Source organism: Diceros bicornis, chromosome 6 (genome assembly GCF_020826845.1).
Source record: "Diceros bicornis minor isolate mBicDic1 chromosome 6, mDicBic1.mat.cur, whole genome shotgun sequence".
Lineage (NCBI taxonomy): Eukaryota > Metazoa > Chordata > Mammalia > Perissodactyla > Rhinocerotidae > Diceros > Diceros bicornis.
In genome coordinates, this window is record NC_080745.1 from 90,438,517 (window position 1) to 90,453,894 (window position 15,378).

Genomic DNA, 15,378 nt, shown 5'->3' on the forward strand with positions numbered 1-15,378 from the left:
CTTTAAATATACAGGATTTAGTCTTCAGCACATACTGACGTTTTGTTGTGAAAGTTACTCACAGCAAGGAGTGGACATTGCTGACTCTAGGAAAGAGTCTTGAAGGAAGGCTGAGAAAATCCACTGTCCTGGGTACTAAGTATTTAAACTGCTATTTATCTCATCTTAAAAATACTTTTGAGGATTTATTTTAATGCTTCATAACATATATATAAGCACACTCATACATGCACATAATTTATAAGATATACAGATATACATACATATGTCTGCATATTGGGTGGTACATGCTCAAAGTTTTTTTATTCATGGAGTAGGCTTTCAAAATTTTGGCTACCACTGTTCTACATTTTTTTGGTTTGTTTTTTTAGAAAGCTAAATGTATTGATCCAAATGTGACTCTAATCGGAGGATACCATATATGGCTTATACAGAGGAGTACAATTCTGCCATCTTATAATCTGCCAGGAAATAAAAACAAGATTCCACCCAATGGATTCAAGTCTCAACTCCCTTGAAAGAGTTCAAAGTGGAAACCACTGGTCAAATTATGTGGCATAAAATCCAATCTTGGGTTTTTGCCATGGTTCTAATCCAGTACAACCATAAGCAAATCATATCACACTTTTACTGAAAATGGCAACTTAGGCTCAACTATTGATGATTAAAGGAAACCTTTTCACAGGACTTTGTTTCATGAACACTAAGTTGTTACATGGAAGTAAAATTAATCTTGAAGCAGCAAAATATTGCTCAAACCAATTTCTCCAACTCTGTGGCCATCTATTAGAGTAAATACAGGAAAGGGCAAATTTAAGAGCAAGCCTGCTTTCTTCACCATAAAGCAGCTTCCGGTTTTCTCCACCTATCCTGCTCTCCGAGGTAAAGATATGCACCTACCTTTCACACCTGCTTCACGCAGAACACATGATCCCCAAATTGTTGGGGACCTGTCCTTGTTCTCCAATCCTGCCGTCTCTTCCTTGAACATCATGACCCCAGGGAAGTGACAGGATTGTTTATTCTCCTGTCCCACCGACAGCAGATAAACACATGTAGCACCCATCCACATCCTGACAGTAGGAGGATCAAAGGACTATGGTTTATAAGAGCCAAGGCTATGTCTTGTGGAAATTAATAGAAGAAACCTTTACTAAATTGGAGTCGGGAAGGCCTGTAGGGGGAGCTCTCAGCCCTATTACACATCATCATTTACTACAAACAGGAAGCATCCTATGCCTGCATCTCCAACAGGAAGTACCACTTTACTACTGAAGGAAGATTTCTCTCCCCACTCAGCAACAGCCCAGCCAATGAGAAACACCACAGCTCAGCCAATGAGAAGCCCTTGCCCCCCTGAATTGTTCCTTTCCCCCAATGGACTTTTGGTTAGAACAGCCCCTTTTATGCTTTATAAAAAGAAGCCCCTTCTCTTATTCTCTGGATTTGCCTGTGGTTCACCATAGCAGGCGCATCCAGAATTGCAATTCTTTTGGCTATTCCCGAAAAAACTTGTTTTGGGAGTAAAATAACTAGAAAATTTTCTTTTTAAGTTGACAGTTTTTACCTGAAAGATCTTCATTAAAGTCCATTTTTTTGTTGAATACAAAGTTGTTCAGCATTCTGTAGGGCCGAGCAGGCATGTTTACTTTTTCGATGTGAGCTTTCCCTATTACTATGGTACAGGGAGAGTTCGCGTGGCCTGTACTAAATTGATTGTGAACACTGCCAGTAGGCTTCTGGAAAAAATCGGATCAACAAAATGTCAAAGCATAAATCCACACTTAATGTAATCTTAATTATGTGTAAAAGAGCAATTCCTATTGGAACCCATACCTTTGGAGTATTAATCCTTCTTTGTCTTTTGTTCAGCTGCCTTTGAGGGCCATGTTTAACGACTTTAGTTTGTGTTTGTTTAGCACCAAGTTTTACCACGTCTGCCCACGATTTTGCCACTGTCAAAAAGAAAGAAGTGTGGAAATTTTTCAAAACTAGACTTACTGAGAAAATTAACCTTAAAACATATTTGTTAATACGACACGAACCAATTAAATTGGCTTCAGAAGCACCGCTCCTTCTTTTGGAATAAATCATCTGTAAGAGTTCATGTTGGCTTCGATCTATGGATGTTCTCTTTGAAGGCAAATTGCCGCTCCTTCTCCCTCCTTTCTTAGGAGTATCTGTCTGGTGAGGAGATTTGCTGTCACTGGAGACAGAAGATGCCTTGGATGACCGACGGCGCTGATCATTTGCAAGTGGAGTTTTTGTAGGATTCTGAGCAGGAGAGCTCATAAACACGTTTTGTGCAGTCACTTCCAAATGGGTTTCTGAAGGAGAATCTTCTTTTCTTGATGGTTGAGACTGTTCCTGACAAGATGTACATGTTCATAAGAAACCTTACCACAAATATAACATCTCTGTAATGAATGTGAAAACCCTACCCAATTAAGAATTTTAGCTGTTTAAATCTTAAAGCACCAACCTCTCTCTGTCAAGAGTAAAGTAGAGATGGGAGTCTGTCCCTCTCATTTAAAGGAAAAAAAGCATCAGACAAGTCTTAATTGAGGTATTTCAGGTGAAAAGATGGAAGGAACCTCCTGATGAGAGGCAAGTGCTCTGATCTGAATCCATGGAAACACCATCCCTTGGAGTCTACCTGCCTTTGGTCTACACAGAAGGCGGGCTGCTCACTTCTGGGAGCCGGTATACAATGAGAAGGAAACCAGACATAGCTTACACTCCTTTTGGTATAAAAAGAAATTAAAGACCATCCAGGCCCTCTGATGAAGGTGAGCTGTGGGGCCTTTCTAGGGATCGAAAATCAGGAGGACAACACAACCTAGGGTAGATGATTAAAAGTTGTAAATAGCTGATGGTGAAAATCATAGGTGTGCTGCCAACCAAGATTTTCCTTTTCATCTTATAATTCTAAAAGGAAAAAAAAACCTTATGGTTATGTGTCACGATGTCTCCAGATTCTTTGCAATTGGTAGTTTTTACTCTAACTGTAGCGTGATCACCTGGCCCTGTAAGCGGGGCTGGCAGGAGGCCTCTGCAGGAAAAGGAGAAGTGCCGAGGACGCACCTATGCTCGGCCACGTTAGAACCGTGCTTAGGAACCCAGGTGTTGGTTTTCCAACACCCAAGTGAATGAGCTCTCATTTAGATTGAATTTTTACTTTTTTATTAGAAAGAAAAACGTCTTAACTGTAATTCTATTCATGTGAGGTGTTTGGAAAGAATATGTACCGACGATACGAGTCATGAGACAGAGTGAGAATACCGGCTGTGAAACTTACCTTGATGATTTTCTTCAGGACAGTTGGAGTGTGAGTGACAAGAGACCTTCTTTTCATTGGTGTTTCTCCTCTTTTGAGAGGTGTATTAGGAGGCAAGTTTTCGTCAAATAATTCAGGTCTCAGATGACCACCAAAGGACACTCGCCTTCTTTTCAAGGACATTCCCTCAATCTTATCTAAAGTAATGAATACAAACATGGAAAGGGGAATGAAAAAACTATACCAATGTTTGTGCCTTATGTCAAATCACGATTAAAGACAAACCAACTGTAAAATTCATTGAAACCTCATGTCACAGCACAGCTTCATTCTTTCACAATGTTGACAAGGCTAAAGCTGCTTCAAGAGCTCATGAAAGATCTGGGGTCAAACCACTAAAACGTCAAGTCCCAACTTGACAGAACAAAGATTTTCTTCACAATGTGGAAAAGTCCTATGTGGACAAAGCTTAATAAAGGATTGGTCTGAGGCAGTGGCTCTCACTTTGAAGCAGGGGCATGATGGAGATGGATGCTTTTGCAGTGGCCTGAGAGAACTTTTCCAAAAGACGCATACTTGGGCCTCACCCAGACCTACCTAGTGAGTAGAATTTATGAACTTGAAAACTTCTCCAGGTGATTCTGATACGCCATTCACAAGTCCCACCCCTGCTACACATCTTTATGAACCGCTAGTCAACATAAATCCTTGTCTAAGCGATGCACCCCCTTTATGAGATCATAGGGACACTGTAACTGATGTGTGCAGGTCTAATTTTAGAGAGCACACACCTCTGCACTATGGGCCCTCTGCAGAAGCAGAGCCTTGACAGTAACGTACTGCATAAGAATGCCTAGAGACCCCTGAGAGTGTAGGAGGATGCCGAGGAGCTAACAAGCCTATCACGGCGGCCATATCTCTGCCACTCACTGTGTGACATTAGGTTGTCAGTTTCCCCATTTGCAAAATGGAGATAATAAGAATTCCTGTCCCATGGGCACTCCTATTGCCTACAGGAGGATCAAGTGTCAATGTCTGTAAAGAACGTAGAACAGCGCCTGGCACATAAACCCGTGGGAACAGTCCAGTGATTATAAGAAACTGCTCATAGGAGACCCTGAGAACAGAGTATAAATATCTGAGAGCCACTCTATATTAAAAGATTTCCCAGGGATTCCCATTGACTTAATCTAGTAGATTAAACTCATAGGATACAGGTGCTTGTACTTCAGAATTAAACCTCCTGTGAAAAGCAATTATGCCTATTCTCCTTTCTATTTTGTTGTAGATGGAACAGGAGAATCAAATATGTTTTGGGACCACCCTATCTCCTTAGATGCCCTGCTATTTTCTTCCCTAACAACCTGCACTTCCTCTGTCACTCCTTGTTATAAGGTCGTCAGTGCGAATCTATCAGAGGAGACAATGAATATGGTGGTCTTATCATTGTACCCTTAGTGGCTCCTAGATTCTCTACCACAGAGCAAATCATTACTGACTGAAGGAATGTCTCATTAATTCATATCTAGATATAAGGTAGGTGTGGACTTTTGGGGGAAAATAAATTAACAGTTAAATAAACTTACTGGTGGAATCACCAAAGTTGCTGACATCAACTGAACTAAGATCAGGTGACCCAGAGCACATCTGTCCAGCTGTGCTGTCCAATTTCTCAGGCTTGTTGAGGGCATCGTTTTGAATCTTCCTTTCAACTTGAACGAGCAGTGGAGCTAAAATAGTTTGATTTTGAATTTCTGTTTCTGTAGTAAGAACGTCAACATTTGTAGGCATACTCCTCCTCTTTTTGGAAAAGAGTTTTTCTGGAGTATTTCCCAAATTACCAGCATTTTCAACTTTAGTGGGTGTCTGATTTCTAGTTAAGGACTTCCTAGGAGTAAGGGTTTTATTGTCTACCCTGAAGCCTTCACTTAGACGCAGATTCACAGGATCACTTCCCTGGATATCACTGAGGGCTTCACTCTGACGTTTCTGTGAGGAGCTTCGCTGTGACTGTTGTACGAGGGTCTTTGTTTCCGCTGTCTGCGTGCGGAGAATGCTGGGACTCATTGTCACCTTGGGATTCTGAGCAGGCTCTTCATCAGTTCTCTTTTCCTCAGTCTGGCTACTTCCTTGTTCTCCTGAAGCAGGGTCTGCCTTAATTTGGGTGCTTTGACCCGATTTCCGCCTGGATTTAAGTGAGACCAGTAGCTGTGACCCGCCCTGTAAACCAGCAGCACTTTCGTTTTCTGATGAGCAATGACTCTGTGATCTGGATTTTCTACGATTCCACAGAATATTTTCTTTTTCTGATTTCACATCTAACTCTTCCTTCATTGACTCATAAAGCTTCCTAAAGGGAGATTCGTTTTTTTCACTATTCCTAAGACACTGTGTAGAAGGAAAAGACTTCAATTCTCCATTATAGCTCACTAATGTTACACTGGAATCTTCTTTAAAATCCCCAGGAGTGGGATCCATTACATTTCTGCAATTATCTCCAGGAAGTTCTGAGGAATGAGTAACATTAGGTGTTTTCCTGGCAACATGATCTTCTGAATCATCTGAGACAGTACCAGGTGTTTTGACATTCTTCACGGGTACCAGAGACCTTCCTGAAACATTTTCTTCAGTGAGTTTTGAACGGGCATTGGAATCTTGAACTTTCCCATCTTGAAAATGAGTTATGAAAAAAGAAACAGAACTTCAAGATTTTCTCAGTGATTAACATGTGTAGTATTCAAATTTTAAAACTGTTTCAAATTGTCTTAAAACCTAGCTTTTCACATAGGCTGCAAATTACTTAATGCCCAAACTGTGTAATAACAGTATTTTTGATACTTGCTTTCTGATCTAAATAAATAAATCACATTAGCCTCCTATAATCAATACATCAAATGCTATTAATCTACTCAGAATTAAGGTGACAACTGAGAAAGAAAATGTATTTATATGTGGACTCTCCAATAAGCTTGGTGTCTCATACATCACTCAGGACAAGTTAACTCAGGTGTCTGCCTATGTTTGTCATGTTAAAGAACACAACCTCCTAACTTTTGTGAGTCTAAGATACGTAGGTATCTAACACCTGGGCTCTCATTGTCCCTTCCTCCCATAACGCTACACAGAGAACTGATCTTGCAGGATCCCAGAACAAAACCAAAATACTAACCAGGCTCAGAAGAGAGGCTCGATCTTGAGACGCGACGCAGAGATCCCTGTGAATTGTCAAAATAAGAACAGCAATTGAGACGCCTTTTCAAATGCTGACAGTCATATTTATTAGAACAGTCTTCCTATTGACGATCTTCTTTACCAAACTGTTGTTATACGACTTTTAGAGACTTTGAGAAATGAGTCCAAGACATTCAGGTGCTAGTGCTCATGATACAAGTATTTCTCAGCTGATCTTTAAAAATAGTCATGGAATAAGAAACAAACTTGAAGCTTAAAATTATTTAAATTGACCCTCAGCTAGTATTAATAACTTCCTCAAACTTCTTTCTTGTCACCATGTGAAGTAAGCAGCAAAGCTACAATTAAGCATCACAACACTCAGTGTCTGTTGGCCTACCAAAGGCACAGGATTACTGACTTGATTCTCAGTTGTGTCAGAGATTGGCTGCAGGAGCTGTGGGAGAACTGAGGCTCCACTGAGCACGTGTGCTCTTTGGCTGGCAGACACTTAGGGTGTATCTGAAAGCCCAGAAGTCACCACAAGCAAAAAACAGTGCACCCAAGGCACTGCACCCTCAGAGCACTGCAAGCAGAGCAAGCACTCCTCCTTGGCACCCCGTGAACAGTGCCTTCAGTCTTTCACAGGGAATTTCTTAGAGGGCGAGGAACAACTACAGAATAACACGTACGTACGGTATAAATGTCCGGTGTTGTTTCAAAAGAGGAAAAATATATCATCTGAATTGTTAGGGGGGGAAATAAAATATATTCAAAGGCAAATAATTTAACTTCTTTCTCTAATCAATTTCAGATTTCTTGGTCTCCATCACATTGTTTCTCTACCTGTCCATGTGAAGGATCAGTTTCTAATCTCCAATCTGAAGTTGACCAAGAATCTTATGACTAAACAATACAAATGAATTAAAATTTTAAAATATGTACAAAATGTAAGTGCATATTTTTTGTACTATTATATTCACTAGCCATAAAAATCACTGTCAAATTGCTGGAATATGTTCTAAGCATTCCATTTCAATATTTACTCTCTCACAATCTGGATAACAAACAGTTCATAAACCCCTGAGTGACACGTAATGAACCCACAGTTCAGCTTTTTGGTTGGTCTGCTTACGCCTACTAACAAGTTAGGATGGTGGCTGGTGTGTGGGATACCTCAAAAGCTAGCTTTCCCCCAAAGCTGACGAGCAGCAGGGTCAACATGAAGGTTACTCTCCTAGGGAAGAAGGCACTAGAGCAGAAGCGGGGACCTTCAACTGAAGGGCCTGTTGCTAATTTCAGGCGTACCTATGATGAGTCTCCTAAGCCAGTGAATTCCAACCTGGTCATCTGAGACTAACTTGGGTAGCTTCCTAAAAAGCAGAAAAGATAGAAATTCCAGGATTTACCTTAAACCTACTAAATGCTACTAAATCTCCAAGGATGGGCCCAGAATTGTGTTTTAATAAGCTGAGCCATTTGGAATACGTTTTCTCCACTGATAGACACAAGGGATAGGATTCTTTCACATGACCCAGCACAGTAACTCTCTTCTAATGTCATAGATCATCTGTCTATCAAAATTGAGAAGTATCTTTTTTTTTTTTCGGCTCCAATTTCAGGCTTTTTTTTTTTTTTAGGAAGATTGGCCCTGAGCTAACATCTGTTGCCAATCTTCTTCTTTTTCTTTTTTCTCCTCAAAGCCCCAGTACATAGTTGTATATCCTAGTTGTATGTCCTTCTAGTTCTTTTATGTGGGTTGCCGCCTTAGCATGGCTTGATGAGCAGTGAGTAGGTCTGCATCCAGGATCCAAACTGGGGAACCCCGGGCCGCCAAAGCAGAACGTGCGAACTTAACCGCTACGCCACCAGGCTGTCCCAAGGAGTATCTTTGTTACTCACAACTCTGATGTCATTATTTCAGATGCATAAAGATGGATGAGTAGAATGACTGGGAGACAAAATGAGCCGACAGATAACTTAGTTCCTGAATTTCAGTTTTATGTATTGGGATTGTCCTAACCAAGGGTTTGCAGGAAGATCAGATCATGAGAGACTCTAAGAAGCTTTTGGACTAAAAGTATCAGACTGACTTAGTACTCTCATTTTGAATAACAAAGAGAAAGCATAGTTTTAAATTATTTTAATATGTCTAAGTTCAACTTATTTTAATACCTTAGCTACATTTTCCTACTATATCTGCTAAGTCATCCTCCCTTGGGAGAATCCATTCCTCAAAGTGCGCATGATGATTTCATATCATCACGCCCAAAGTTGGATAATATCCCCATCACCTGTTCACATCTTTGTCCTGTAAATTCAGTGGACTCGCTTCCATTCTGATGACTTTCATTTTCATACCTGAAGTGCATAGAATGACAGACACATATTCAGATTAAAGATCTGTAACTGATAGTAAAGCCTCCACATCTGGTTAGTGCCCAAGGAGCAAGGAACAAACTTCAGGCTTTGTTCAAACTATTACCTTATTCATGGAAATAAATTTAGAGTTAAGAAAGTGTTTTGACTCTAAAAACCTAGATAAGTTGCCTCAAGTTTCTTTTGGAAGGCCATTGTCAAAGGTTGGGGACCCAGATTAATTTCGGAACACTTACTAGCCTGTATGATTCAACAATATTCCCGAACACCACCTATGTTCAAACCTACTGCATATAAGAGCAAAATTGGGTTTCCACTAGTTTATGATCATGAAAATCTGATTGCTTGGAAAATCAACCAGCAAACCTGGTGGCATCCAACCCCTTAATCACTCTGTGATGTCACTTACTGCAGGGAAACTATAGAGCTATCCTTTCACTTAAGACCATGATGATCTCTTCAGTCTCTCACTTATTCCATCTGAGTCTGAACAAAGACAGGCACATCTTATGAAGGCCACATTTAGACCTCAGATATCAAGTCACAGAGCAACCTTTTATTTTGCACACTGAACTTGGGTATCTCAGCGTGATAACCTGGTTCGAATTTAGATGCCACCTATGTCAGATCTGAAGCATCAGGAATTGTTTCTCATGGAGCATAGTTCTGAGTCAAGTCCCTCTTCCTAAGAGCCATTTCCTTTTCTTTGTTGGAGGTATTCAATCATCTTAATTAATCTCAATTTGAACAGCATCTCGTTTTGGAGAGATAGATCTAGTCTCTGTTCCACATCAAATACTTCCTACCTAGAATATATATTCAATAAAAACACCCTTTAAAAATGAAGGCAACTTCACAAAAAGCACAGTAAATGACCAGGGAATTCAAGTAGTACATTAGGAAATATCTATTTAATACAAATGACGGTGGAGTTCCATTTAGCAGAATGGATGAAAAAAATGTAATCTACAATCTACAAGAGACACAGTTGAGATTCAAAGACACAAATAGGATGAAATTTAAAGGATAGGAAAAGATATACCATGCAAACAGCAACCAGTAGAGAGCTGGAGAGGCTATACTAATATCAGACAAAATAGACTTGAAGATCAAAATTGTTCACAGAGACCAAGCACATTTTATAAGGATAAAGTGTCAACCTAGGAAGATATACTGATTTGTAAACAAAAGTGCACCTACCAGCTGGTTCCAAGGGACAACCTAAACCTTAAGGATTATGAAAATTGAAAGTAATGTGATAGAAAAAATTATAGTGTGTTGTCACTGATCAAAAGCGTTACCAAAGGTAGAAGACATTTCAAAATGATAAATGATAGAGCTTTATCCACCAGGAGGAGATAATTCTAAATTTAAATGCAATAGTATAGTCTCCAAATACATAAAGCAAAAACTGACAGCTAAAAAACAACAAAAAATCCTCAATGCATGATTTCAACTTACCTGTCTGAGTAACTAAGAGTCAGTGGAAAAAATTACGGTGATACTAGAGTTAAGATCTTTAATGTAAAGGACATATACGGGTAGAACACTACATACAACAGCTGTAGAATACACATTCTTATCAACACACAGGACAGAGTAGTAAAAAATTAAGCATATGATCATAAAGCAAGCCCGACTCATTTCAAAAACTGGAAAGTCACTCAAATGTCCATCCAGAATGAATAAATTGCATATAATTGTGTATATAATTGTGTATATTATTTCCAAGAAATATTTATGCAGTGAGAGGGAACAAACTGTGACTTCCATGCTGTGAATCTCACACCCCTAAGAGTAGGAGCCAGTTACAGATACGTACTTCATTATTCCAAATTTATGGAGTTTTATGCAGACAGACAAAGCCATAGTGGTTAGAGACGCATGCAAAGACCTTTATGCGCTCAGAAAAGCCACACCAGTGGTTTACGTGGTGAGAGAAAGAAGTAGTCATTAGAAGACTCATGAAAGAAGCTTCTGGACATGTTCTGTTTATGGTTTGGGTGGTGTATTAGTTTGCTAGGGCTGCCATAACAAAACACCACACACTGGGGGCTTAAACAACAGAAATTCATTTTCTCACAGTCCTGGAGGCTGGAAGTCCAAGATCAAGGTGACGGGAGGTTGGTTTCCTCTGGGCCTGTCTCCTTGGCTTGCTATGGCTGCCTTCTTCCCGCCTCTTCATACGGTCATCCCTCTGAGCACCTGCTCTCCTGGCTTCTCTCTCTGTATCCTAATCTCCTCTTCTTATAAGGACATCAGTCATATCAGATTAGGGCCCAGCCTAACGCGCTCATTTTAACTTAGTCACCTCTTTAAAGGCCCTGTCTCCAAATACAGTCACATTGTGGGGTACTGGGGGTTAGGAACTCAACATAAGAACTTTGGGAGAGCACAATTCAGTCCATAACAGGTGATCACAAGGGTGTTCAACTCATGATAAATTAGCTATACATCTCATTTTGCATTTTTCTCCATGAGCATAATTTATTTCGAAATAAAAAAGAAACTAAAAAACATATGCAGTTTCACAACAAAATAAAACTCCTTAAGGATCTGGTCACTCCTCTTTTGCACAAGTACGTGCACTCAAATCCTTGAATTGAATCACATAAGCCCCATTTGTCTTTCCTTCTAGATCCATTTGATTTTAGATTAAGAATTACTGTTGATAATGACAACCTCAAACACTGACATTCACCGGGGTTAAAGAAGGAGCACAGATGATGTGTGAGGCTAGTTTTTGGTGACTCAAAAGATCCATTTATTTTCAGCCCAATTAGTTTTTACCTACCTGAAAGATCGATCAACAATGGTTATCACATCGCCATGTTTTAGTCGTATGGGTTCATCAATAGCAGATCCATTTACTTGTGTAGGACTTGTGGAACTGAAATTAAACAATATTGCCTACAAGTAGGAAAAAGGAGGAAAACGTAACTAATATGTAGGTAAAAACTGAAATGAAAAGTTTTAAAAAATAGACTTCTAAATCCCACTTACTGCTTGCTCATTGATTTCAATTTTGCAGTGCTGTTTTGACACTACAGGAAGCTGAATACGGATGTCACATTCGATGCCCCTTTATTGAAAAGAATTAAGATTTTTTAGGTTGGCAATTTTTAAAAACATTAAATCAATGTTTCAAAATAAAACAGCATTTGACTATGTGTTTGATCTGTAAATGTAATGACATAAAGGAGGAACAAATTCATCAATGTAAACAATCTTTGCATCTTACAAACGATTTTTACAAGTATTATATAAGCAATTATTTTAAATCTTAAAACATAGAGGGCTTAAAAATAATTATAATAGAAAATATTAGAATACAAAATTGAATTGCCTTTTAACTAAAATATCTATGGCTATAAGACCCAAATAAAGGAGTAATTTATATCAGCTTGGAGAATAATTATTTTTAATATTCTGTTTTTATTCTGCAAAAAACGGTTTATGTATGTCTATTTGTAATGTTCCGTATGTTTAAAGGTTTAATCATCACCAGAAGTGCAGTATTTCACGCTGGCACCTCTCTGTGCCTCAGTTTCCTCATATACAAAAAGAGAATCACATTAGCAGCCATGTCATAGTGTTGTTCAAAAAATGAGTTACACGTCTGTCACTCGCCTGGCACACAGTCAAAGCTCATTACTTTTGAGCTTTTTATTGTTGTTTTAAAACTACACCATATTAACAGACAGATTCACAAGTCTCCTATCATTAAAAATACTAATCCGCGTGCAACAAAAAAGCATTATTAGATCAACTTGTCTTTCCACAAAGAACATCAGCAGGATGAACCAGACGGGAGATTTCCCAGACCCACGTGGAAACTAACCAGAGGTCCTTAGTGAGGTTCCTTGGGTCTCTGGTGTCCCTGTTACCGTAAGTTTGAACAAGTGTATACTCGCCTCTCTGTTCTCAACATGCACCTACGGAGTCTAAGAATACCATTTCCTACCCATGTCATATGACCAAACACTTATGAACAGGTTTCTAAATTACAAAATCTTGCATAAACATACATTTAATCACTGCTGTATAATAACCAGAATTACTGCCATTTGATACCAAAATGTTTATTTTTACCTTTGAAGAGAAAAGAAGCTAGGGAAAGTGAACAGCTATTTTAAACCAAAGAAGAGAATTTGATTTTTAGGTGTCAGAACATTCCAGCAAGAGAGAAAGAGAGACTGTCTCAGAACTTAGCATTTGTTTGGCAGGAAACCGCCAACTAGAATCACTCTAGATCAGTGGTTCTTAACCTCAGCACTGGTGATATTTTAGGCCAGATAGTTCTTTAAAGTGGGGGCTGTCCCGTACCTTGTAGGACGTTTGGCTGCATCCCTGACCTCGGCTCACTGATGCCAGTGGCATGAGCCTCGTCTCTGCCACACTGTGACATAGAAACATGTCTCCAGATTTTGCCAAAAGTCTCCTGGGGGGCAAAGTGGCCCTATGCTGAGAACCACTGCTGCATATGCTTCCAAATCCAGCCCATGTTTCTAGTGAACACTTACCAGAGTGCTAAATATCAATCCTCTCTCATTTGCCAGACCCCATACCAGGCACCAAGCACATAACTACTAACTAGATATCCCTGTCCCTGGAAAGCTTAGCAGTGGGACAGACAAACCAAAGACTCATCACCATGTGTGGTGTTGGGAAAGACAAGAGCAGTGTTCTTTAAAGGCTTCTTTTCAGGTAACATTTAAAACAATATCTGAAAGTTGGAAAGGAATCACTCACACAGGAGGGTAGAGGGAACATCCCAGTTATATAGTTCAAAATGGCTAAAAGCACAAGGGGAGCCAGAGCTTGGAATTTCTGAGGTGGGGTGGAACATGGTAGGGAGGGAGCTGGTAGGACAGGGTGTGTAGAAGGGGGTGCGGGTCCTAACACACAGGACTCCACAGGGAGGGTGACCTATCATTTGTTAGAATTCGAGTGAAAGAGAATGAAAGAGAGTGCGATTAATAATGTTTCCTGCTATTCAGGGACCACAGCTATCGAGACCAACACCAGAAGGTAACAAAAGAGGAGTTCTCCAAACACTAGCAGGAGGGCTTTCCTCCCATTTTCATTTTTCCGAAAATACCACAAACCGTAAACAGAGCCTCCTTCCTTCCTTTGCTCAACAGTGTCCCCCAGTAGCCAAGGAATGCCAAGTTTGGAGGGATTTCAGATGAACACAATGGTCTTCTAAAGACTGCCTGAAGAGAATCAGGATTTGAGAATCATCTACATTTTTCTCCGTTTAAAGATCTTTATCAAATCAATATTAAAATTTTTGTTTGATTAGAAAAACACAACTGTATAAATATTATTCCCCAAATTCTATTGTGTAATCAACAATTCAGTCCAGTTGACAACACATAGTAAGTCCTGAGTAAACCTGAGGGCAGGAACTACTCCTAGAGCCATGTTTCCAGCCTGTTAATCTGTGATGAAGATATTCAAGTCTTTTTAGCCGAATTGTCCACGCGTGCACAGGGCTCACCTTCCAAACAAGCATGTGCTGAGGCTCAACGGGAAGTGGGGGCCGTCGACCCCGCTCCTTTTGATGGTAACAAGGCGTCCTGTAGGACCCATTTTCTAAACAAGATTTGGAGTATAATCCGTATGGGAATGTCAGGCATCAAAAGGTTCGCTGAAGCAAATTTACAAGCCGCTCTTGCACTGCAGGAACATGCCACTGAGTAAAACAATAATAAAACACGCGGGGGGGGGGGAGATTACCCTGAAAGCAAAGAGCTAAGAAGTCACTTGTAAGTGACCGATTGGAGTCGCTTGTACGATTCCCCATGCCTCTGCCGCCCTGGCCCACACCTCACCTGACCCCTGTGGGAGCCCCAGCCAGGTCCCTGGCCGCCCACCGGAACCCAGCGCCCCCCCAAGACCCGCGGCCAGGAGGCCGCCCACCAGGGCCACATCTCCCAGGAGTTCCCATCGAGACAGGGACCAGGCCGCGCTCCCGGCGCCGGTGCCCGCAGTGCCCGGAGGAGTCCCCGCTGCCCCGGCCCGAAAGGCCGCCCCTCGCTCCCCCCACCCCCAGAGGCGCCCCGGCCGCAGCTCACCTAGGACGAGTCACCGACACTGTCACCAGTGAGTCCACTGCTTGTCAAGGCGCAACCCAAGTCCGCACCGGGAGGAGCCGGACGCGTCCACCTGCGTCCACCACCCGCCCCGCGCTGCAAGGGCCGGGACACCGTCCGCGGGCCCGCACCCACCTCCGCCGCGGCCGCAGTCGGCGCTCCCCCCGCGGTCACCCTCGCCGGTGACCGGGTGGCCCTGCCCAGCTACGTGTCAGAGACGCCCGGCGTCAGCGGCTCGGGCGCGGAAAGCTGCCCGCCTCGCCCTCCCGATTCAAATGAAAACAGCGATTCAAATTTGGCGCTAGGCGCTGCGATTGGACGCGGCGGCGCGGCGGCAGACCAATGGGAAGGAGCGAGAGTGGGGCGGGGGCGGGGCAAGAGGGAACGGAGCGGCAGGCTCCGCGGGGAGGGGCGGGCGGGCTGCGCACCCCAGACGTCTTCTCGGGGTTCTCT

At 41.5% G+C, this 15,378-nt stretch overlaps 1 protein-coding gene across 5 annotated transcripts in view; it reads right to left on the bottom strand.

The window, feature by feature from the left end:
* MKI67 (marker of proliferation Ki-67) overlaps positions 1 to 15,053 on the bottom strand; it is a 28,411-nt gene extending 13,358 nt beyond the window's left edge. For 2 of the 5 annotated variants that reach the window (XM_058544290.1, XM_058544286.1), the window contains exons 1-11: positions 14,908 to 15,053; positions 14,331 to 14,509; positions 11,831 to 11,909; positions 11,622 to 11,737; positions 8,743 to 8,809; positions 6,447 to 6,492; positions 4,864 to 5,946; positions 3,299 to 3,474; positions 2,046 to 2,367; positions 1,837 to 1,955; positions 1,568 to 1,739 (exon numbers count right to left, since the gene is read on the bottom strand). In XM_058544290.1, coding sequence (XP_058400273.1) covers positions 1,568 to 1,739; positions 1,837 to 1,955; positions 2,046 to 2,367; positions 3,299 to 3,474; positions 4,864 to 5,946; positions 6,447 to 6,492; positions 8,743 to 8,809; positions 11,622 to 11,737; positions 11,831 to 11,909; positions 14,331 to 14,422 — 2,272 coding nt within the window. In that variant the 5' untranslated portion in view covers positions 14,423 to 14,509; positions 14,908 to 15,053. Of the gene's footprint in view, positions 1 to 1,567; positions 1,740 to 1,836; positions 1,956 to 2,045; positions 2,368 to 3,298; positions 3,475 to 4,863; positions 5,947 to 6,446; positions 6,493 to 8,742; positions 8,810 to 11,621; positions 11,738 to 11,830; positions 11,910 to 14,330; positions 14,526 to 14,907 lie in introns of all 5 variants that reach the window. The other 3 variants (XM_058544288.1, XM_058544287.1, XM_058544289.1) reach the window with 3 other exon arrangements.
* Positions 15,054 to 15,378: the final 325 nt, after the last annotated feature.